Raw genomic sequence first — 24463 nt, 5'->3', positions numbered from 1 at the left:
GAAAGTATACTGTGTGACTCCAGAAGCCTGATCTGATATCACTAAAGAGCATAATAAAGAAAAAAATTGAAATATCCAATAAAATTCACTACAGATATGGTAGAATGGATAAACCTAGAGATGATGATTCTAGGCCTCTCCTCCACAATTCAGTTGCTAAATATCTGATTTGCCTTATAACTGTCTATACCAACACATATATCCCACAAATTTTCCATTCCCCAGGAAAAAGCAGGCACAGACTATCCTCCGTGGCTGTGGCTTGGACATCCCTGGGGAATAGCAACTCACTAAGGCATCCAGCCAATGGTATAAAGGTAGTATCTTAGTTGCAGAGTTTTTCTGGGCTCTTTCAGACTGTGGAGAGGTAGAGAAGTCCGTGACAAGCAAGGTGAGTACCTTGGGGCCCAGATACAATCCCTTCTACACTATTTAGAAGGATGGGGGTCTGGTTAGTGAGCCTGAGATCCCCTTTCTTCAGCTGCTGCCAAGAGGAGGAGCCAATGGGATTGGGGTGAGCAGATGCCAGAAGCAGGAAGAAAAGTAAGGAGGCCTGGACTTCCAGAGACAGCAGGTCTATGCCCCTAGATAAGGCAAAGGAAATGAAGGCAGCTAAAGCGCAAAAAATTTCCTGATTTAGGTAATTATTCAGAAACCCAGTATCTGTGTCCTAGCAGATTAGTACCCTTTTGCTTCTCTAAGTAGGGCAACAGTATATGAGTATCTTTTTTTTTAAGATTTTATTTATTTATTTGACAGAGATAGAGACAGCCAGCGAGAGAGGGAACACAAGCAGGGGGAGTGGGAGAGGAAGAAGCAGGCTCATAGAGGAGGAGCCTGATGTGGGGCTCGATCCCAGAACGCCAGGATCATGCCCTGAGCCGAAGGCAGACGCTTAACCGCTGTGCCACCCAGGCGCCCCAGTATATGAGTATCTTAAAAATCCCATCCCAGAGAGCATCCTGCAGGTGATCTGAATGTTTGCTTGGTCTCAACTCTCATTATGAGATTGTCCTTCATAATCTTCTGAGTATGAGCCTTTTAGAAAAGCATTTGGCGTATATATTGCAAAATGATTACACCATAGCGTTAGATAGCAAGCACCTCCATCACATCACATAATAATCATTTCTTTTTTTGTGGGAAGAAGGAAGAAAAAAAAAGAAATGCACTTGGCTTTGGGGTTAAGAAAGCGTGGTATTATACTAACATAATATAATAAAAAAATCATAAAAAAAAAAGAAAGTGTGGTGGATTCAGCCCTTTGCTTCTAGGCAACTTAACTTTCCCTAGACATACCCAGTAACAAGTTCCCAGAATCCTAGACTGCTCAAACAGAAATTATTTAGTTCCTCAGGGGAGAGCTATAATCCGTAATATCTTTGATCATTTTTTATAATAATTTTTATTATGTTATGTTAGTCACCATACAGTACATCCTTACTTTTTGATGTAGTGTTCCATGATCATTATTTGCGTATAACACCCAGTGTTTTTATTATGTTATGTTAGTCACCATACAGTACATCCTTACTTTTTGATGTAGTGTTCCATGATTCATTATTTGCGTATAACACCCAGTGTTCCATGCAATATATGCCCTCCTTAATACCCATCACCGGTCTATCCCAATCCCCCACCCCCCTCCCCTCTGAAGCCCTCAGTTTGTTTCCCAGAGTCCATAATTTCTTTGATCATTTAGTATCCTGGAAATAACAACAGAAGACCAAACTCGGTCTGATTTCCAGGTTTAAGCAACTTAATATAATGCTTTTGGATTTTGTGGGAACCAGGAAACTTGTCAATCCAACTTGGCTACTTAAATGGGCAGAAAAAAAATCTTTCCTTTCGCCACACAGAATCCCTTCCCAATATCAGACTCTTCATAAAATTATAATATTCACAAAATGTAAAAAGAGAAAGGCCATTAACTGGATATAAGGGAGAAATTGGCTTGACTGTAGAAGAGTTGTCCCTAAATTTTAGCAACTTGTCTTAAATGGTACCTATAATTTTCCCTTCTGAGCTCCAGGCTTCTTGTAATACTCAGTTTAATTTAGCCTTCAGATACTTCCATCACAGTCAAGAGCAATAGATCAACGAATCCCCAGAGTTGCATAGGACCTACATATCAATGAGGGAACAAGGGCAAATTCTACAATAAGATGGAAGATTTGGCAATTACTCAGTATTAGATAAATCAATGCAGGATGAAACAGAGTGAATGGTGATAATAATCCCAGGTAAAATTAATCCTCAGATTCCTGCAAATTAAAGGGAGATCACAGAATTCATCCAGTATTCTGATTTAAGCTACCAATGACAAAGACTATTTCCTGGATTGATCCTAAAATAGTAGGATAAAAGTAGATACTAATTGCATTAATCTAAAGGAGCCATAGGTCTTTACTATATATAAACTATACAGTATAAATTGTGAATATATGCTCCTAGGAGGTCTTATATTAAGGGTTGGGGTAAAGAGGAACTGGGTTAAAAAATTAAAGAAACTTCATTCAGTTATTCATTTTCTTGCTCATTCTTTGATTGTCCTGAAAAAAATTTAAAATAAAATTTAAAAAGAGGACAGAAACTTTGAAATCATCAAAATCAAAATAATGAGACTGAATGAGATTTTTGAAGAAATATGACTTAGATTAGCAAAAAGAAAGGCAGGAAGGAGAAAATAATTAACACAATAAAAGGCAAATAAATGGCTTTGTAAGGACACAAAAGGTCACAATGAGCAGTAAAAGGACAATTTTGTGAGAAACAGGAAGGGGCTATATTTGCGCAGCTCCAAATCATGTAACCATGGAACAACAGGAGAGAACAAGCCCTTCCAGATAATCTAATCCAACTAGCCCCCTGCTTTACAAATCTCCAGCATGTAGGACAGCTCATGGCCAATACAGGCAGTGTAAAACCACTGAAAGTGTTTAAGCCAATTAGACCTAACTTTGGACTCATTTCCAGAATGGTCTATGGGAACTCACTAAGCCTCTCCCCTCCAGTTTTATTTTTTTAACATTATCATTGTTACTATTTATTATATTATTTATTAAGAAGATACAATAATACTTAATTTACACAGTTTTTTCTTTCAGATTTTATTTATTTATTTGAGAGCGACAGAGAGCATGAGCGAGAGGGTCAGAGGGAAAGGGAATCTCAGGCGGACTCTGCACTCAGCATGGAACCCCATGCAGGACTCAATCTCATGACCCTGAGATCATGACCTGAGCCGAAACCAAGAGTCAGACACTCAACCAACTATGCCACCCAGGGGCACCAAACTTATATGATTTCTTTTGAGACCAAGAGATATTATTTACGAACAAACAATAAGTGAGGGGTCTAATATCTGAAACATAAGAGATACTCAATAATTGATAAATTGGTAAATTTATTTGCCCAGTATCAGATACTAAAATTAGTGATATTAATAGGACGGATCCCACTAAATACTACAGGAAACTAAATTTATTTCTTTGATTCATGTTTTCAGTTGGTGTCTGTAGAAATTCTGACTCTTAGAAAGGCATCTCAGGGTCCATATTCCTTGTAGCTATGGCCCTCCCAGCTAGGTCAGGTGTCTGTGCTGACTGATTTAAAGGGAGGCACACACAAAGACAAATCAAGACCTCAAGGTGGATGTGCTGAGGGCTAAACAAAATGTTTGGCCGGATTTTTAAAGGTTTGGGGGAATGTTGAATGAATGGAATGAGGGGATGATTCCTGAAAAGCAATGTGTAGCCAGGATTAGAAGGACATCCAATACCCAGTCTGATATTCTCTGGGCAAGGCATAGGTGAACCACAAATATTTAAGTGTTCTCAGTGACCTGGGGAGAATCAAATGTCTCTTCATTTACCAATACTTTTCTAGTACTTCTGTTCATTTTCAGCCTGGGACATTATAATTACTGGGATAAGTAAAAGAGAATGTCCTAGGATCTATATTCAAAACCTCCAAACACAAAAGGGTCTTGAGTTCTAATAATTGACTCAGGGGAAAGCTGCAGTATTCTCTTCTTTGGATAGACTTCAGAATTTCTCTTCTTCCACTTTAGCTAAAATATTTCCCTTCTCTATCAGCAAGGCAATTATGAGACAACAAGGAGATAATTATGTGAAGGCACTTAGAATACTGCCAAATGCAATATCAATGGAATAACAGTAATGACCAGGACACAGATGACGACGATGACGGCAATGACCATGACGATGAGCATTTAGAGAGTGCTTCACATATTAAAGAGTATTAACAAACATCCCCTCACTTAATGAAGACACTGATGACTAAGGTGTAAAGAGTATAGAATTTATATTAGAAATAACTATATTCTAATTCCATTTCAGTCATTTTTTCTGATAACCACAAGGAAGTTAAACTATCCCCTACATTCTACATTTGTTTGCGAACATATTAGCTTAATGTATGTACATTCTTGGAACAGTTAATAATACAAAGAGCTGAGAAGATGGGAAATCATTAATGAAAACACCTACACAGCATAACTAAATGTCTTCTTAATAACAAGTGTCCTGTTATTATCTTTCTGTCTGCCCAGACTAAAGAGTCCACATTTTTCCGAAAACCTCAGCTGTTTTCCAAAGATGCTTCCTTCCCAGTCCTATGTCAACATCTCCTTCTTCCAGCCACGTGCATTCCTGATGATTGGCATCCCAGGGCTGGAGGCTGTTCATGGATGGATCTCCATCCCCTTCTCCTCCATGTACACTGTGGCCCTCACTGGAAACTGCCTGATCCTCTTGGCTGTGGGGAGAACTCCCAGCCTGCGCCAACCCATGTACTACTTTCTGTCCATGCTGGCCCTCACCGATGTGGGCCTCACCCTGTCTACACTGCCCACCACCCTGGCTGTGCTCTGGTTTGACCGTCGGCTCATAGGCTTCAATGCCTGCCTGGTCCAGATGTTCTTCCTCCACTCCTTCTCTGTGGTGGAGTCGTCGGTGCTCCTGGCCATGTCATTTGACCGCTTTGTGGCCATCTCCAACCCTCTTCGCTATGCAGCTATCCTCACCAATAATGTCATCATTAAGATTGGGCTGGCCATTGTGGCCCATGCTACTCTTTCTCTCTTCCCAGTGCCCTTCCTGCTTAAACGTCTGAACTTCTGCCCTAACAAGATCCTCTTGTCCCACTCATTCTGTTTCCATCCTGATGTGATGAGAAGAGCCTGTGCTGATATCACCATAAACATCCTCTATGGGCTCTATGTGGTACTGTCCACTGGTGGCATAGATTCTCTGCTCATCGTCCTCTCCTACGTTCTCATCCTACACACAGTACTAGGACTGGCATCTCCCAGGGAACGCATCCGAGCCTTCAACACATGTGTCTCCCATATCCTAGCTGTCTTTGTCTTCTTCATCCCAGTCATTACCATGTCCATGATCCACCGTTTTGGGAGGCACCTACCCCCCATTGTACATGCCCTGGTTGCCTATATATACCTGGTGGTGCCCCCTGTGCTTAACCCCATCATCTATAGTGTGAAATCTAAGCCTATCAGGGATGCCATTATTAGGATGCTAAAGAGGAAAGACCAAGGCTGATGAAACTATGAAATATAATAGGGTCTGGGTACCATAAAAGAAATTTCCTATTCCTTGCAGGGAGCTGCTACCCTCAGCAAGCACTGAAAACTCCTAGCCAAGGCTAGTGGGAAGACCATTGGGATTATTTATGTTGCAAATTTACATTCACCATTTACTTTGTACTGGAAATAGTGCTGAGGATTAAAGACTGAAAAATATATTAAACATGATCCTTTCTCTCCGCAAACACAATCTTGTACCAGGACAAAGGCAGGTAAATACAGAACCAGAATACAAGTACCATAATAAAGTTCTGTGTAAGAGATTACTAGAGGAACTGCAAATTAGTAGTTGCCAGAATTTGCCTGGGAAGATCAGACAAACCTCTACAAAGGAGACAATGCTTTTTATTTCATCCTGAAAAATGTATACGGTTTTTCTAGGCATAGTAGGAAATCGGTAAAAAAGAGAAAATCTAGGAAGAAAGAACAACATGAAGAAAAAAGACTCCATGTTTCGAAGAAGTAAATGTGTTTGTGGAAAGATAAGCATTCCTGAACTACTTTACACCTCTACCACTTGTTATATCTATACAGGTGTGACTGTGGCATAGAGTTTGAAGAGGGAGTGGTACATGATGTAGCCAGAAAGGTTGTACAAATGGTACAGAATTGTACAGAACTACACATATTATGCTGAGTAGATTGGTTTGTCCAAAAATGTATGAATCATTTATTAAATGTTTTTTTATAAAATAAATTAGGAGTATGAATTGCAGGTTAGAAGTGTGTTGACATAATATAAGCAAGACCAGAGCCAAAAAGACTATCAGCTTAAGCTCTTAAGATCCTGAGGGGTCTTCTCAGACACCACTTACTCTGCCTGTAACATTCTCATCTCCTCACTCCCTCTTACTTATGTATCATTTCTAGCTTTGCTTCTCGTTAGTCAAGTAGCAGAAGGCTAATTTCTCAGAAAATCCCATCCAATTCTCTTTTCTACATTATTCACAGGACTGTGCTTGTCTCCTATGCAATATATGTACATATGCAATAGTCTGTCACTTGACTAGACTGTAAACCCCAAGCAAGGGTGCCAAAATACACTCAGTTTCTAGAGGTGTCTGTGGAATAATAATAGCTGTTTAATAATTATTTTGAATGTATACATGAATTTGAAAGGGGGAAAGGGCAATAGATTAATTAATTAAGAGATAACTTAGAAATGTTTACTCCAGGGAACCTCTGGTCTTTCAGAGAAAAGAATACATATAAATAATTGCAGTCTGTGAAAAGGTTTCCAGTTAAGCTTGGATAGCTAACCTGTAGATATGAGAAGCGCAAACCAACTGATTAAACTAAAGTCCCTCTTCTAGTGAAGGTTTCCTACTTTTTCACCATACAGGATCTTCCGGGCCATTTTCCCAGAATTTATGCCCTTCACACCTAGGTGAAATACTCTGGCTCCATAAAGAGTTTTTGTATGAAAAAAGAATTACAATACTAAGATTTGTTAATATATTTCTGCTTGAGTATGCCTTCTTTTTTTTTTCAACATTTATTTATTTTAGAGAGAGAGCGCACATGAGTGAGAGAGGGACAGAGGGAGAGGGAAATACAGAGAATCCCAAGCAGACTCCCCACTGAGCAGAGAGCCCAATGAGGGGCTTGATCCCAGGACCTGAGATCATGACCTGAGCCAAAATCACATGTCAGACACTTAACTGACTGAGCCACTCTGGCACACCTCAAGTGAACCTTACAAAGTGAAGATAAAAGGGGATGTGTGTCCTCTTCTTATCCACCCCCCCCCAATCCTCCCAAAAGTATGAAGTTCAATATTACAAAATCTTAGTATATAGTGTCTTCACTGGGTAAGTAGGCTTATGTGTTACAGTTGTTAAAAACACAAAATTTAGAGTCAGGAAACAAACCTTACTCAAAGACAAACCTGTCTCTATACTAACCACCTATCTAACTTGGGAGCATTTTCCTTTTACATTTTAACAAAAAAGGCTTTTTTTTTTTCTTTAGTGACCCCTATATGCCAGGAAATCTGCTAGGTAATGAGAATACAAAGGTACCAAAATCAAACTTGATTCTTATGGAAGGAACACACATCAATTAAATATCTCTGACTTCTGTCACCAGCCACAGAAATATCTCTTCTTTTAAAGGCTCTTGTAATTATCTCAAGCCCATCTGGATATAAACTCCCTATCTTAAACTCAACTGTGCCATCTAACATAACACAATCACAGCAGTGGCATTTTACCATATTCAAAGGTTTTGGGACCTAGACTAAATATGTACCCAAATAAATGTGAATTTGTAATGTCATTAACGACATTTAAGTTCCTCCTCCCCCAGTAGACTATAAGTTCAAAGAAAGAAGAGTCTGAGCCACCTTAGTTCTGCATTGCATTCTCAACGCAAGGTTTGCACTCATTTTAATAGCACTTAATGTTAATAGCACTAAAAATGTATTCGATGTCTAGATTAGTTTTCCATTGCTGCAAAAAAGTATTTAAAAAATTAGTATCTTAAAACAACATCCATTTGTTACTTAACATTCTGCAGGTCAGAGATATTGGATGGGTTTGCTAGGTTCTCTAACCGGGGGTCTCATAAAGCCAAAATCAAGGTGTCAGCCAACTGGGTTCTTATCTGGAAGCCCTGGAGAAGAATTTGTTTCCATATTCATTTGGGCTGTTGGAAGAAGCCAGTCCCTGAGGTTGTGCAACTTCTGTCTAGTGGCCTTCCTCAGCTCCTTCAGGCTGCTCGCATGATCCCTTTCATCACCAAACCAGCAACGATGCATCACATCCTTCTCATGTTTTGACTATCTCCTACTTCTTCTGTCACCAGCTAGTTGCAGAAATATCTCTTCTTCTTTTATCTTTTTTAAAGATTTATTTATTTATTTATTTATTTATTTATTAGAGAGAGAGACAGCCAGCGAGAGAAGGAACACAAACAGGAGGAGTGGGAGAGGAAGGAGCAGGCTCCCAGTGGAGGAGCCTGATGTGGAGCTCGATCCCGGAATGCCAGGATCACGCCCTGAGCCAAAGGCAGACGCTTAACGACTGCGCCACCCAGGTGCCCCTGAAATGTCTCATCTTCTAAGGACTCATATGGGCTCAAGCCTGCCTATCTTAAGGTCAGCTATGCCACATAATAACACAATCCCAGAAGTGATATTTCACATATTCAAAGGTTTTGGGAATTAGAACAGGATATTTTCATGGGGTGTTCAGAATTCTGCCTACCACATTGATTAAATAAATGGATTAATTCATGGATATTCCTATGAAAGTACACAATCAGGGTATCTGACCTGTTCAAAGGATCAGGAATTGCTGTTCTCAAAAAAAGATAATTATGAGGATGTCCAAATTTTGAAGAGAAATTAACTAGGAAAAAGGAGAGTGTTTAGGGAAAGGTATATTAGGCAAAGAAACCCTTGTCTCCAAAGAGCTTGTGGCTAGTCCTAAACATGGCACAGGTCACTTCTGCTCACACTGAAAGTAATGGCTAGAATTTAATCACACCCAACTCACAGGAGGCTAGGAAATGTCTCGCTGTGTGTCCAGGATGGGAAGGAATTAGGTTTGGTGAGCAGTATTCAATGTCTGGCATAAGCACCTGTTAGGCCCCAGGCACACTGCAGAATGCTGAGATGCAATGATGAAGAGATTCAAGGAAACAATGTCCTCAATACAGTCACGTGCAACTCAACAGCAAACACACGTATTAAATAAGCATTTCTCAAACATAATGAGTATTATAAGAGAAGACGAAAGTGTTTTGTGGGAATACCTATCAGGGAAACTGAGGATTGAAAAGAGAAATGAATCTCAATCGCATAGAAGATCACATGTTTCAGAGGTGGTTTTTTGAATTTCATGGTTAAGACTGTTTTCACATCATACTGAAGACAAAACTTGATAAGCCTTGGAAATAACGCTCTCAGAAGCAGAGATGATTCCTATGCTGCTATAGTCAGATTGTCTCCTTGTTCCATATCACATAATACCCCAAATAAAGCACAGTACTGAAGGATCCCTCACCAGCCACCAGTCCCCCCAAATGGCCAATGTTATCTCCATCTCCTGCCTCACACTTCCCATTTTAGCCAGTGGCTCCCAAACCTTACAAACTATCAGGATCATTTATGGAGCCTTTTAAAATGTATAGCTTGCTGAGCCCTGTGCCAGACCTCCTGAAACAGAATGTACAATAAATAACACGTCAAAGCAAAAGTGAAAAGGGGAATCACTAATTATTTTGAACTGAATGAAAATGAAACATATCGAATGTGTGAGATGCAGTTAAAGCAGTAGTAAAAGGAAATGTATAGCACAACAGAGCCTGTATAAGGAAAAAGATCCCAGTAACCTCAGCTTCCACCTTAAGAACCTAGAAAAAGATGAGGTAATTAAAACCAATATAAGCCGAAGAAAGAAAATAATAGAGAAAATCAACAAAACAGGAAAAGGAAAACAGTAATGAAAAATCAATGAAACCAAAATCTATTTCATTAAGAAAAGCATTAAGATTGATAAGCTTCCAGCCAAACTGAACAGGAAAGGAAAAAGAGAGAAGACACAGATTATCAAAACAGGAATGAGAGTGGTGACCTCACAACAGATGATGCACATATTAAAAGGATTTTAAGAAAATATTGTGCCAATAAATTTCACAACTTAGATGAGACGGAAAATTTCTTGGAAGAGCTAAAACATCTCAAGTCTGGATCAAGAAAGGGTGATACATCATTCACTCCTTCTTGGAATCTTCCTTCCCATCACTCCCTTTTCTAAAGATACTTTTTCTAGGTGATTTTTAACTAGAAGCAATTTTTACCTTCCAAATTCCACACTCCCTACCTTTGAATGTGTGGCTTCTCTCTACATTTATATGTCTATATTTTAATATGGAACAATAACTCACAAGAAGAACAGCCTAAAAATAAAGGTAGGCAACACATTTCCTGTCAATCATGGTGGTGAAAAAGATGAAAAGGAAGAATAAAAGGAGGAGGAGGAAATCGGTTTAGAAGAAAGTCAGGGCTCTGGACATGTCTGGGAAGAAGGCCCTGGAAGAAGAGCAGCTCTACTTCCTATACAAACTACCCTGGGACCTCTGGTCTAAAGTGGACTTTCTCTCATCCACCCCAGCTCTGCTCTAAGTGACAGACATTATAAAGAAAGGATACTTTGGGGTCAAGGAGCAAGCTCACATGGTTATTGCTGACAGAATATGTAGTAAATGAAAGCTCCCTAAGGTCAGGTTCTCTGTCTTATTCTTCTCTGTTTGTTTAGCCCCCCCCCCCAAGTAGTTCTGACTTTATGATGAATAGGATACATAAATGTGTTAATTAGGTGATGCTGGCTCATGACATGGTGATATGGTGCCACCTGCCTCAGCACTGACTCTTCCTATAACTTCTCTCAGGAACGTCATTTTTCCAAGATACTCCTTTGCCTACCAGTTTCCATGGTGAAGTCTAACACTAACAACTGCATCCTCTTCTGTGGCCCCATTCCAGATCTCCAGATTCTCCATCCCCCCATTCTTTAACTTTTTTCGAATTAAAAGCCCTGTATCCCCATTAGCTTCCTTAGGAGTAGAAAAGGCAAACTACAATCTGATTCTGCATCAGCTTCATCGGATCAAGTTTAACATAAAGAAAGCTTTGAGATGTGAGGGGAATGGATAAGAAGTTGTTCTGAGAATACAGTAGTCCCCCACTTACCCACAGTTTCACTTTCCGTGGCTTAGTTACCCACGGTCAACCGCATCTAGAAGCAGATGAACCTCCATCTGACATGTCATGAGAAAGTCAGTAGTAGCCTAACGCTGCATCGCAATGCCTACATCAGCCACCGCAGTTCACCTTATCCTGTAGCCATTTGATCATCTCACATCATCAGAAGAAGAAAGGTGAGTACAGGACAATAAGATATTTTGAAAAAGATACACCACATTCACGTAACTTTTATTATGATATATTATAATTGTTCTATTTTATCATTAGTTATGTTGCTAACCTCATACTGTGCCTAATTTATAAGTCAAACTATATCATAGGTATGTATATATAGGAAAAAATATAGTATGATATTATCTGCAGTTTCAGGCATTCAATGAGGGTCTTGGAATGTATCCCCTGTGGATAAGGGGGGACTACTGTACCTTAAGAGGTAAACAATAAATGTCAACTCTGAAATTCTAAACCAAGGGTAAAATATGGTCTTTTCCCAAATTCAGGTCTGTCTGTCTTAAAGGCAAGACAGTGGAAGGGTTAACCCTAAACATGTATGTCCACCGCACCCAAGGGAGTCTTAACTTAATTAAAGGAGTAACATAGGATATCTTATTAACTTGAACATATATGACTCAGAAGTCTCACCCAAACTTTTCTGAACTATAAATGGTCCCGTTTTAAAGTATGAGCCAAGAGGTCTAGGGACACTGAACAGAAAATGTTTCTTTTGGCCTGACAAATGATAAAGAGCTTCATTTTGTAAGGTGTTACTAAAAAGAAAAAATGGCAAAAGGCAATTCAAAGGAAACAGAGTGAAACAGAGGATTTAAAAGTGCATGAAACCATTGAGAGCAAGTACCATAAAGCAGCTGAAAAACATACTACGTGGAAAAATTAGAGTTATTATACTTGAAAAAATAAGATGGGAACAGGCATAAAAGTGAAAAAGAATGCCTACTGTCATTCTAAGAATTAACGCTATACGGCAGGCAATAAAAGACCTTCAGTGGATTTTAAGTAGGGGAGCAAGATAATCGGAATTGTGCTTGGAAAAACTCCTGCGAACTACATGGGATTTGGGACTAGTGCAAAAGATGTTCAAGGCAAGGAGACACATGTGGAGATAAGGCAAACCTCCAAACGAGAGGTGAGTAGCTGGACAAGAGCGCTAGTAGTCAGGATGGAGAACACAAGGCATGTTTATGAAACATTTCTAAATAAACCTAAAAAAAAATGAGTAACTTACAGAATGAGATTTAATATTACTCAGACTTCACATGGATCCAATAAAGATCCAAGTGGCTGAGATGGTAGGGACAGAGACAACAATGTCCAAAGAAAGGAAATGGGGAAGGTAAAAGGATACCCATGTAAAAGGCACACGATGAAGGTCTTTGTCCAGAACACACCCTAACTTCCAGCCAAATCTCCTAAAAGAGGCAGCCTATCCCTCTCATTCTAGTCCTTAACGCCAGGTCCTTCCAGGAGACCCAGTAAGTATTCATGAAGTAAGTGACAAGAAATCTGATCTAGAAGTCAAAAGAGTCCTGCTATAGTTTTGTTTCTGTATCTGGCATTTACTATTTATTAAGAAATTACATAAGGAAGGTGGTGGTAGGAGTGGTGGTGGTGGGTGTGTGTGTGTGTGTGTGTGTGTGTGTTTATACTCACAAAATGGTTAAGCTACTTAAGATCAAAGCCACGAAACTTATCCTGAGCATATTAACTATCACAGACTTCTAAAATCTAGGATAATGGCTGCATCTTCCGAAAAAAATTTAAAATGGCTCTGATTCATCTGTTTATTATCCATGTCTCTAATAGGTTTTCAAATATATTTTTTCAAATATAAAACAGAGGGGCGCCTGGGTGGCACAGCGGTTAAGCGTCTGCCTTCGGCTCAGGGCGTGATCCCGGCGTTATGGGATCGAGCCCCACATCAGGTTCCTCTGCTATGAGCCTGCTTCTTCCTCTCCCACTCCCCCTGCTTGTGTTCCCTCTCTCGCTGGCTGTCTCTATCTCTGTCGAATAAATAAATAAAATCTTTAAAAAAAATATATAAAACAGATACACACATTCATCATATGCCCATACAGAAGCATGCATTCAAACACGTATAAAAAATCTGGAGAGGGGCTCCTCAGTGGCTCAGCTGGTTAAGCATCCAACTTCAGCTCAGGTCTTGACCTCAGGTTGTGGGTTCAGGCCCCACGTTGGGCTCCACACTGGGCATGGAGCCTACTTTAAAAAAATCTGGACAAATAAACACCAAAATGCTAACAATATTTGTTTTTTAATGTGACACGTTTATCGGAATTTATTATTTTTTTCTTTTATATTTGGAGAGTGTACAAGTTTGTTCGCAGTGATCATATACTGCTTCCCCACTAAGAACGAACATCTGTCTCCTTCTCTCTCTTTCATTCTCTCTTTCCCTTAATCCCTACGTCAGGGTACTACTGGATAAGAGGCTGCTCCTCCATCCAAAATGGCCAAAGCCTGCACTGACTCAAGTTTATTCTCCTAGCTCTGCTAGCCACCGCTCGCCTGAACATATCAGATTCCATACTGCTCACAATTCTCATCTTCTGGATTCCAGTCCAAGAAATCAGATGTGCTCTCTTCGTACCCTCTCTACCAAGCAGTCTTCTAGTTATAGCCAGAAAATTCTGGCTGGCTCTGTGCCATGCTTTCTACTATATTTCTCACATATACTTCTCACATGTGAGAATGGTTCTCACATTCACGTACCTTTCTTTGGGCCTGATATGCTCCCCACCATGGTTGGTGGTCTCATTTCTGCCCTATTCTCACTGCACTCCTGTAGTGCCCACACCCTCTCCTTCCCATTCTGCTTCCTCCTAGAAGGGTTGTGTCTACCTTGTGAGGCTCTTAGGTAGACCTCTGGGACCATATTCATGCTAAGTACAGCTAGCAGGGGTATAGTCTTTATTGGCCTCTCCTACGGTCTTGTTTTATAAGCACTAAGTCTATAGGCTTCCCCTCCAGGGCCATTCAGAGCCTAGGGGATATGTGGTGTCCACTTATATGAGCTACTCAGTTTGTTTGAAGCCATGCTTGCCTTAACCTTGCTTTGCTAGCCACATGGGCCATTAGCCTTGCTCAGCCTCATGACGCTTCCTGCTCTTGATTCCTGGTCTGTGAGAGACCCGCCATGTCTGACATGAGCTTCTAGGTGTTCTCAGCTGCATTTCTCCATAGAGTGTCTCTCCGGGTAACCAATGAGTGCCTCCACTGCTAACCATACTATTTTCCAAACCAGCCACTTTTTGGGAATGACCCAAGCACACCATACCCAGGTACGGTGGCAAATGGACCCAGAACTATTGGGATTAAAGCCATCAGCAACATTAACAGGAAATTCCTATATGCAATACTAAGTGAGTGAGGAAGGAAATTAAATACCTCCCCTAAAAAATGCAAGACTCTGGAAATGTCTCACTCACTAACTCACGGGTTTCTCTAACAGACCCTCCCCGCAATATGGGATTGGGCATCAAAAGACAATTTTTTGTGACCTCATTTAATTCACTGATCCCCATTCACATCAATTTCCCCATTGGTATCATAGTGATACCATTTGTATTCCTGCCCAGATCAAAAGGTTGATAAGAAAATTAAGGAAGGAAAAGTGTCCATGAGCTATGAAAACTCTCAAAACAGAGTATGTTCTCTTTCATTAATGTAGGTAACTATAGTCTTTTTGAGGTTCTACTTCTAATCCTCCAAGGGCTGGTGTCCAGAAGAACAGGAATATTCTCTGTGGAAATTATTTTGAAGAAGGAAATCCTGGTATATCTCTTTTCCTGGGATCCAATACGGTTGGGGATTCTGAAGAGGAAATCACAGTTTTAAGCCAGATTATCTGATTGTATTGCACTCTTGTGTTTATTTTACTTTGCCATGCTTAACCCTTTCATCAATATCCCTTAGATGTGCCACTCTCATTTCAGAATGCTATAGACTATCGGTGCAAGCAATTAGAGATTTGGACTAAATGGTTGAATGGGAAACAATAACACTCCAGCCACAACCACCTCATGGTCCTAATAACTATATGGAGAGAATTATAAAGGGAAAATAATATTTTAAAACAGGGATCAGTAGTATATGGGTCTACCCCTATCCTATAGAGATTCTCCAACCAGTTTCATGTTTAAAGAATCAGTTGTGTTTCTACTAGTGAAGATTTTTTTCCCCTAATACTGTCTTCCAAAATGTTGATATTAAAATCTGAATTGAAAAACTTTGAGTAAAAAGGAAGTTTTCACTGACACCTAGGGATCTGAAGTATGGGTGGTCACATGGAAAAGACGAAGTATGCGCTGCCGGATCTCCTTTGTCTTGACTCCGTAAACAATAGGGTTGAGCACAGGAGGAACAAGCAGGTAGATGTTGGCCATGATGATGGGTAGGAGGGAGTCACGCCGCTTGCCAAAACGGTGCACCATAGATAATCCAATGAAGGGGACATAAAATATGAAAACAGCACATACATGAGAGACACAAGTGCCAAATGCCTTTGCTTGGGCTTCACGTGTCAAACCCAACACAGTCTTGAGGATAAGCAGATATGACAAAGAGATGAGAAGTGAGTCCAGGCCAATGGCGGAGATGATGACAATGAGGCCATAGATGATATTGACACGGATGTCAGCACAAGCCAGTTTCATGACATCTTGGTGTAGGCAGTAGGAATGGGAAAGAACGTTGAAGTGGCAGAAAGGCAGCCGTTTGATGAAAATAGGCAGGGGTGCCATAAGTGCAGTACCCCGTACCACAGCAGCCATGCCAATCTTGGTAACACGATGCAATGTTAGCACAGTGGCATGGCGTAATGGGTGGCAAATGGCCACATAGCGGTCAAAGGCCATGGCCAGCAGTACCGTGGACTCCATGCCAGATAAGGAGTGGATGGCAAACATCTGTAGCAGACAAGCATCAAATTGGATGATAGTGGAATTGAACCAGAAGATGGCCATCATTTTGGGCATAGATGAAGTGGAGATAAGGATGTCAAGGCCAGAAAGCATACAAAGAAAAGTATACATGGGTTCATGTAGGCTGTGCTCAGTCCGTACAATGTAGATGATTGTCAGGTTTCCTAGCAGAGCAATAAGGTAGAGGGAGCACAATGGGAAGGCCAACCAGAACTGAGCTTCTTCCCAGCCTGGAAGGCCTATTAAAATAAAATATGTGGCACTGGATTCATTGTTACTGGGGTCCACCATAGTGAAGAAGCTGAGCCCCAACCAGTGCCAGGCAGGTAGAGACTGGAATACAAAAACAAGCTGTTGTCAGATCCTCCAGGATCCCAATACCATGCTTTTCCCTCCACCCTGATGTCCTATTTTCTAACCCAAACTCTAACTTCATTGCCTATCCAAACTGATTCTATTCTAAACTCAACCTAACCACCATTTGCAACTCAAGGCCCAGTTCTAATTACTAATCCCACCTCTAAAGTCAATCCTGAAAACAAGTGAAATACTAAGACAAGTTGCCAGAAAGCAGTTGAGTGTGAAGAAGAGCTAATGGCCAGCATCAGGAAGGACTTATACCATTCACTGGGCTCAGGATGTGTCAGTAATCTTTGTTCCACTATTGAGCTATTACACAGGGGTTCCCTCAGACCAGACAGAGAGCAAAACACTGGGAGCACGAGATTTAGATAGAGAATGAAAGTTTGATTCAAACTGCTGGAGGGAGAAGGTATAAGGAGCCATATTTAACCTAGAATTTCAGGCAAAGAAGCCAAAGTCAACAGTGTCTCAAATCTTCTGTAAGACCTCTCTGTAACCTATGACAATATTAGGAGTTCCCTCCTCCTTAAAAATTTCTCCCTTCTGCTCCTGCTGCTCCTGATCTCTCTCTGATCAACAGTTCTTGGTCTTCTTTCTGCATCTTCAGCCTCTTTCACCTTGACCCTTAAGCATACTTTTAGATAATAATGCTTCAGAATTTTATCCTTAGTTCTCCTGTTGTTCTATACCCTCTACCCTGGCCATCTTGTCCCTTTCAATAAATCCAATTGTTATGCATAAACTACTGATTCCCAAATCTGTTTACCAAGCTTTGAATTGTCTTTTGTGATCCAGATTCATAAGTCTAAAGTCTTCCTGAAAAGAATCACCTGTCTGTCTCTCAAGCACATCAAATTCTCCCTGTCCAAAAAACAAATTCTTTCAGAGGCAGTATTGTATGGTTGTTAAGACTATGAGTTTTGAAATCAATCCTGGATTCATATCTCAGTGGATAACTTCACTGTGCCATCTGGGCAAATCATTTAACCTTTCTAAGCCTCAGTTTCCCCATCATTAAAACAAGGATAATAGTTGCTGCCTAACAGAGCTCAATGCGAGGATTCAGTGAGACGATGAGTATAAAGCATTTAATACAATGCCTGACACATAGTAAATATGAAAATAATTACATCTGTTGTTGTTAACTGCTCTCCTCTAGCATGTCCTTTCTTCTGTGGGATGGCCTGAACAGCCACACAAGCTCAGAGACTCTGAGTCTGTCTGCCATGCCTCCAGTGCATCTGTCTTTAACCGCACAATCCCAACAATCTTCCAAGCAAATGAAATCAGCTCACTATCTATTGCTTAAAAAAATACCTCTCAAAGTTCCACATTAATTCTAGAAAAAAAATCAAATTGTTAGGTTGTGACAAAAAGTCTGTCTTCTAGCATCTGGCGCTAGGTTTCTCTCTAACCACTACTGACCATGGCCCCTGTGCTCTAGCCACATTCGAATGCATGCCATTTCATGAAGGTGGCATCGATTCCCATGCTTCTATGTCTTTTAGTCTTTTTTATTTCTCATCCCTTCATCAAGATCTTCCCAGATCCCCCTCCTTGACTTCCACTGAGCAAAATCTCACTCATCTTTCATATCCTTCTACTGTCTCTCTCCTATGCTGTTTTGCTAAGCTTCTACCCCTGGGTCTAATTAAATGTTTCCTGCCCTGTGCTCCCAAATAACTTTGTTTAGGTCTCTTTTCAAGCATTTATAGTCCTGAGCTATAATTATTCCTGTATTTGTTTTCCCCTGAATTATGGATTCCTGAATGGCAGGAACCCTACTATATTTATTAATTAGTATTTAGTTAACATTTATTGAAAATGAAAGTGATGGGGCGCCTGGGTAGCACAGTGGTTAAGCGTCTGCCTTCAGCTCAGGGCGTGATCCCAGCGTTCTGGGTTCGAGCCCCACATCAGGCTCCTCCACTAAGAGCCTGCTTCTTCCTCTCCCACTCCCCCTGCTTGTGTTCCCTCTCTCGCTGACTGTCTCTCTCTCTCAAATAAATAAATAAAATCTTAAAAAAAAAAAAAGAAAATGAAAGTGAGTTTTATCAAAAGAAGCATCCCTCAATAGGACTGCCAGTTGGGTGAACTATACAGTCTCTGGAGAAGAATGAAAGAATGTTTAGAAGGTCAGTGCAGGGTAGTCTTAATTTTAGAACAAGAATCTTTAGGGTCAAACAGAAAAGGCCTTTCTTACCCCTGAGAGAATACATGGAGAAGGCATGAGAGAATACATGGAGAATGGGGCAGGTACAAAGCCTTGGCTCTACATAAATGCAAAGTAGGCATGCAGTGCAGTTTATCCCCAAGAGACGGGGTGACCTAGGATCCCTCCTCTGCAGACATCAGCAAGAAGGCTCTGCTACTCCAGATGGCCAGATATCTACACCATTCAAAAATTTCACATGAACAGACATGGTAGAATGGGATCACAGTGTGCCACCTTAAGAAACACTGGGAAAGAATCATGGATTCGCATATTCCACCTGATTACCTCACAGGGCCAAGTGATATGGCAGACAGAATTCTGGGGCTGGAAACTCAAGTCCCAGCACAGAATAAATGTTGAGGACGATAACAACCGTATAATGCTGCAGCAACATTATGAGGTAAGACCGGTCAAAGGGAGTTGTAAAACCTGTATCACAGCGTACAACACGCTTTTTAAATTTTTTTCCATTACAATGGGGAAAAAGGTCCCTGAAAATGTACGAAATTTCAAAAAAAATTTCATTTCCCCCATTTGTCACCTAAATTGCCGCTCCACCTTAGATACACACACACACACACACACACACACACACACACACACACACTAACTAGCAGTCGATCACTCACAGTGGCAAAGACCAAGCACTGATGTGGAGATACCAGACAAGAAGAGGACTCAGCTGTCCAGGAAGGCAGGCACCTCGGCAGTATAAAGTGGGTAGCTACTGTTGGTGGATAATATCGGGCTGGGACACAGAACACTCCAGCAAAAGGAAAATGAAGGAATGGTAGGGGAACCCCCCGGAAGGCACAAGCCCTGAAGCATCCCAACCTCCCACAGTCCTGCCAGGAGGCCAGCAGAGGAAACCCATGCCATCCAGCCTGAATGGGCTGTTGGTAATTAAAACCATTTGCAAGCACTCAAGAGAGAGAACATTTGGAGCTCTGGGGGAGTTCACAACTAAATCACTCTATTTTGAAAATAAAACATAGTCAAGGAAAAATAAACAAAGACAGTCTTTTTTCTTTCTTTCTTTTTTCCTTCTTCCCCCCCCCCCAAAGCCTGCACTACCCTAGCCCCAGGGAATAGGCCTAGGATTTTCTCTGAAAAAGTCACACTATCTAGCAAGTCCCAGCCCTGTACCTTGGAGAACTGTGAAGGACATCTTGGCCCTTTCTTGAGGATGGAGAGTGCAGAAGCTGCCAGCTACATGGAGCAGAAACACACCTTAAGGCCTTCAATCCTCATTCCTTCCTCCTGCCTTCCAGACTCTATTGTCCAGTGCCAGCTCAGCCCCCTTGACCAGCCCACCCTCCCACTCTTCCCAGAGCTCTCTGAACTCCCTCTTTCTCAGGGACCCACGGAAAAGCAGTCAGAGAGGTAGACCAGGGGCTACAAGCTCTATTTCTTCTGATCCAAGAGAATAATTATGAGGTCTCTCCCAACACCGATTTTATTGCTTTTTATGATAACAGAAATCACTGAGTGTCTACAAAACGTTGGACACTGTAAAAGATGATCTCTAACCTAAGAACAATCCTGCATGACAGGAATTCTATGTATCTTCTCTATATTATAGCTCAGAAAACTGGGTCCCAACGGATTAAATAATGTTCCCAGGGTTTAACAGTTGACTGGAAAAGCAGAAATTTAACCTGGACTAACAACAAAGCCTGTACATTTTCTACTATTCTAGGTTTCCCTTAATTGTGCTGCACCTTCTGAAAGCAATAAAATCTTCTCAAGAGGCAGGGTAGAATGGCCTGGTAAGTAGGACACCTAGGCCAGGTAGACCCTTGGAAGGGAACTCAAGAGGGCGGTGAAGAAGACCCTCCTGGACTAGGACTTGGGCACTCTCCTTTCAGCCCCAACTCCTCTGGGTGTGACTCTGAGTAGGTCCCGTAATGGAAATTAAAAAACTTTATCCTCTACCCAGTACTTCCTTCTTACATGATTAGAGCCTTTCATCAACCTGTTAAGCAGGTATTATTAATCCCATTTGACTGATAAAGATGTTGAAGGTTAATTAGAGCTCTCAGTGCCAAATCCACATGCTTTCCAATAATCCAGGCTACTGCCCTGCCCTTTCCCAGTCTCCTTAAGCATGGACCAATGTTTTATAAGGACTATTTTAATGTTAATCTCCAAGAAATCCAAACTTTGAGGACCCATGAGTCTAGAAGGCCTCTCCAGGACTCAGAACACCTAACCAACTCTCCCCACTTATGTGCAGCAGGGAAGGGGATCAAGGAGGGAATGGAAGATGGGATTCATAGTCATTGCCATTGTCTGAGCTAAACACACAGAGTGCTCCATGCCTAGAGCAGTGATGTAGGGACCACTGGTGCCCCTGCCAGCCTCTGTGGGAACATCTGGAAGAGAATGTCCTTGGAGAGAGCCAGGAAGACTTGAGAGCCTCTGGCTCCTACTCCCAGGCCCAGAGAGGGACTTCAGGGGTGGCCAAGAACTGTAGGATCTCCTCATTCAGTTCATGAGAGGGGGGTACTTTTCTTAATACTCCATGAGTGTGGTAGCCCCAGAATCACTCCCACCCCAAGTCATCCACATTCCCTGTCTCCTCTCCTTTGCCTAGATTTGACAAAGCAGATGAACCTTTGCAGGGCCTTGGCCACTCATTTTAGAACGGCCAAAATGAGAACATAAATTGCACTCTCTTATTTTTCCAACTCAAAAGAGGCCAACTCTACCTTTAGAGCTTTACTATAGGCTGGGAGCCTCACTCTGCTCACTCGAGTCAGCCTGGCCCTCCAAACATCAACCCCAAACAGAGCTCCAGGGATTCAGGGCCCTGCCCCTCCATGTTCCACATAGGAAGAGTCAATAAAAGTCCCACAGACCTGCAAATCTTGGCCTGGTAAACAGCACCCATCAGAGCTACTCTGTTGCCTGCACACAGGGAAATGTGGTGCAATGAAAAAGCCTGATCTTGGATTTTTATTGATACACTGATGTTTTCCCAGTAATTATTGATTGACTGCCATGTGCCAGAACCTGTGCTAACTCACTGGAGACAATAAGACACAGAGTAAACAAGGCACAGCTCGGAACTCCAGGGGTGGGGAGAAATTGAGACAAATCATGAAGCTATCACAACATGTTGTGATAAATGCTAGCATGGGGGTAAGTACGGGCCTCAGGAGCAAAGCAGACAATAGCTTACCAAGTTGTCAGGTTCAGAGGGCTTCCCTGAGGTGGTGACCTTTGAGCCAAGACTTGCGGGGCCAGTCACAGTTAACCAGGCAGGGTGGACAGTATGGGGACAGCAGCATTCAGTTAAACGGTAAAAATATATTCAGTACCTACTATGTGCCAAAACAGGAGATAAAGCAGTGGATGAAACAGAAAAGATCACTGCTTTCATGGAGCTCATGCAGGAGGAGGGAAGTAACAAAAAGTAAACAAATAAATAAGCAAGAACATACAAAGATAAGTGCACCTAAGATAAGATGGAGTGAGAGGACAGAGAAGGTAAGGGAGGGCACCCATATTTGAGAGGGGATTAGTGACAGCCCCGCTGAGGAGGTGACATATAAGCTGAGAGCTGTACGATAAGAACATGCCAGCCATTCTGAGATCTAGGGAAAGAGCTGAGGAGACAACAAAAGGAGAAGTTCTTGTGTTCTGGGGATTCCCAGAACAAAAAGAAGGCCAATGTAGCCAGAGTATAGAGAGCACAGGAGAATTTTAGAAGATGTCTCTCACTCTGCTGTCTCTCTCTCTCTCAAATGATAAATAATAATCTTAAAAAAAAAAAGTGCACACTGGCAAATGTGAAGACCCAGAGGGAAAGAACATATGTTGTGTGGCAAGCTGCAAGTGGTTCAATGGGGCTGGGGAACAGTGTGCACAGCAGGGGAAGTCACAGAGTAGGTGGTAATGCACTTTTTATATGGGATGAAGACTGGACCCTGACCCGAGGCAGAGACTGAGTCAGGACCAGAACCCCAGGAGGACTGCTAAGTCCCAATATGAGCCACAGTCTGACTCCTGATACAGATTACAGAATGAGCCCTAAACCCCCAATCACAAACTGAGCTACAACCACACTAACAGCCTGGGACAGGTTCTGTTAACACACGAACCCCAATCTAATTCTAACCCAACCCCAACCCAGTCTGTTTTCTGCCCCTTTACCTTCATTTAGGCCAACTCTTGCCAAGACCTAGATGGGCACCCCCAGGAAACTGATCGCTAAAAACGGCTTGAACACTGCCCATAGGCAGCATCTACCACTGTCCATACTTCCCTTCACCCCACACAGAAACTGCTAACACTGTCTTTTGAGAGAGGAGCCTCCTTCATGCTCCCTGGCTGCATGCCTGTACTTCTGGTTCATCACAGCCTGGTTTCTCCTTCACTTGGAAGGTCTAATGGGAAATCCCTAGCTACAAGAAACCCACACACCTGTGCATACTCCCTGGTCTCCTGCACTCACCTCAATGGCCTGAAAGGAATGTGTGTCTTTTTCTCCAGTCCTCTCCCCAAAGAGGTCTGGCAGACTGTGCTGAAGTTCAGCACTCTCTCTCTCCACCCCCTCCTTTGGGCCTCCCTGGTCAGGGGTATTTATTCTCTGTCTTACCTCCTCCCTCCTTCTGCTTCTCCCTCCTGGGGGGGTAGAGGTGCTGCCTGGAGGGTCTATCAGCAGGTACCCCTCAGTAGCCAACTGTGGGTCTGGTGTCCTTCTTGGCTTCTGTGTCCTGGGAAAGTGTACCTCGGGTATGGGGAAGGAGGGGCAGTGGGTAGAGAGAGTCTCTAGAGTATTCCCCAGATGGGCCCTGTGTCAGCCAGGATATTGGCCAGTTCCCAACGTAGAGTTAGACAGGGGGATGAGTAAGGAAAGGCTAAAAGAAACTCATTTGTGTGGCCATGGACTTTGTGAGGGGCTTTTCTCTAAGTTTCTTCCCAGGCTCATTAAACTCAGCCAGAGGAAAAACAGAATAAGCTTTCAGTGAGGCCCCACAATTAAGTACCAGCCCCTCTTCTTCCTGGAGCTTTCTCTGTCCTCTGCCTTCTTCCTGTTGGTGGCCCCTCCTTGGGTCCTTGCTGAGTCTGGATCCCATTGGACCCATCTGTCTTTCCCCAAAGCTCTAGGGCTACATTTTCTTTGTCTCCCAGGCTCTGGGCCCTGGGTCTAGCTAACTCATAACATGGATCCCTGGGGACCATGCTATCCTCCACTCCCTGGCCTTGGTTTTCTGAATTTCTGGCTGAGGAAAGAGGATGTGGTTTCCTTAACTCTCCCCTACCTCCAATACCAACCATATAAGACCAATGCCATCTGGTTTCTCTCTTAAGGGCAAAAATAATGAAAGAACATTTTAGAGAGCTAGAGAACAATTTTAATGTAAAACTAAATACCTTACATATTTAAATACGTTTTTAAAAAGTCTATAAAAAAAGCAAAGTGAATTTTAGTTGGATTCTCCTTGTTGTCTACTTATCAGTTTTACAACTCTAAGTTTTAAATTTACAACCCAGAGCATGCTAACTCACACTATGCAAAAATAGAACATGTCAAATCAGGCCATTCCATCTCAAACCACATCAAAACTAGTGACGACAAGAGT

The 24463-nt window shown here is 41.9% G+C and overlaps 2 protein-coding genes across 2 annotated transcripts in view; both read right to left on the bottom strand.

The window, feature by feature from the left end:
• The window catches only part of LOC117803376 (olfactory receptor 51T1-like), a 255196-nt gene that overhangs the window by 208548 nt on the left and 22185 nt on the right, over positions 1–24463 (bottom strand). The gene's annotated exons all lie outside the window — the stretch shown is intronic.
• LOC100479124 (olfactory receptor 51E1) lies at positions 15632–16585 on the bottom strand. The gene has a single exon (XM_002928588.4). The coding sequence runs from the start codon at positions 16583–16585 to the stop codon at positions 15632–15634; it is 954 nt and encodes a 317-aa protein (XP_002928634.2).

Source organism: Ailuropoda melanoleuca, chromosome 8, assembly GCF_002007445.2.
Source record: "Ailuropoda melanoleuca isolate Jingjing chromosome 8, ASM200744v2, whole genome shotgun sequence".
In the NCBI taxonomy this organism is placed as follows: domain Eukaryota; kingdom Metazoa; phylum Chordata; class Mammalia; order Carnivora; family Ursidae; genus Ailuropoda; species Ailuropoda melanoleuca.
This window is presented reverse-complemented; position numbering and strand designations above follow the sequence as displayed.

Excerpts from the sequence above, each read along its gene's own strand:
- LOC100479124 (XM_002928588.4), bottom strand. The coding sequence starts at position 16,585 with ATGGTGGACCCCAGTAACAATGAATCCAGTGCCACATATTTTATTTTA.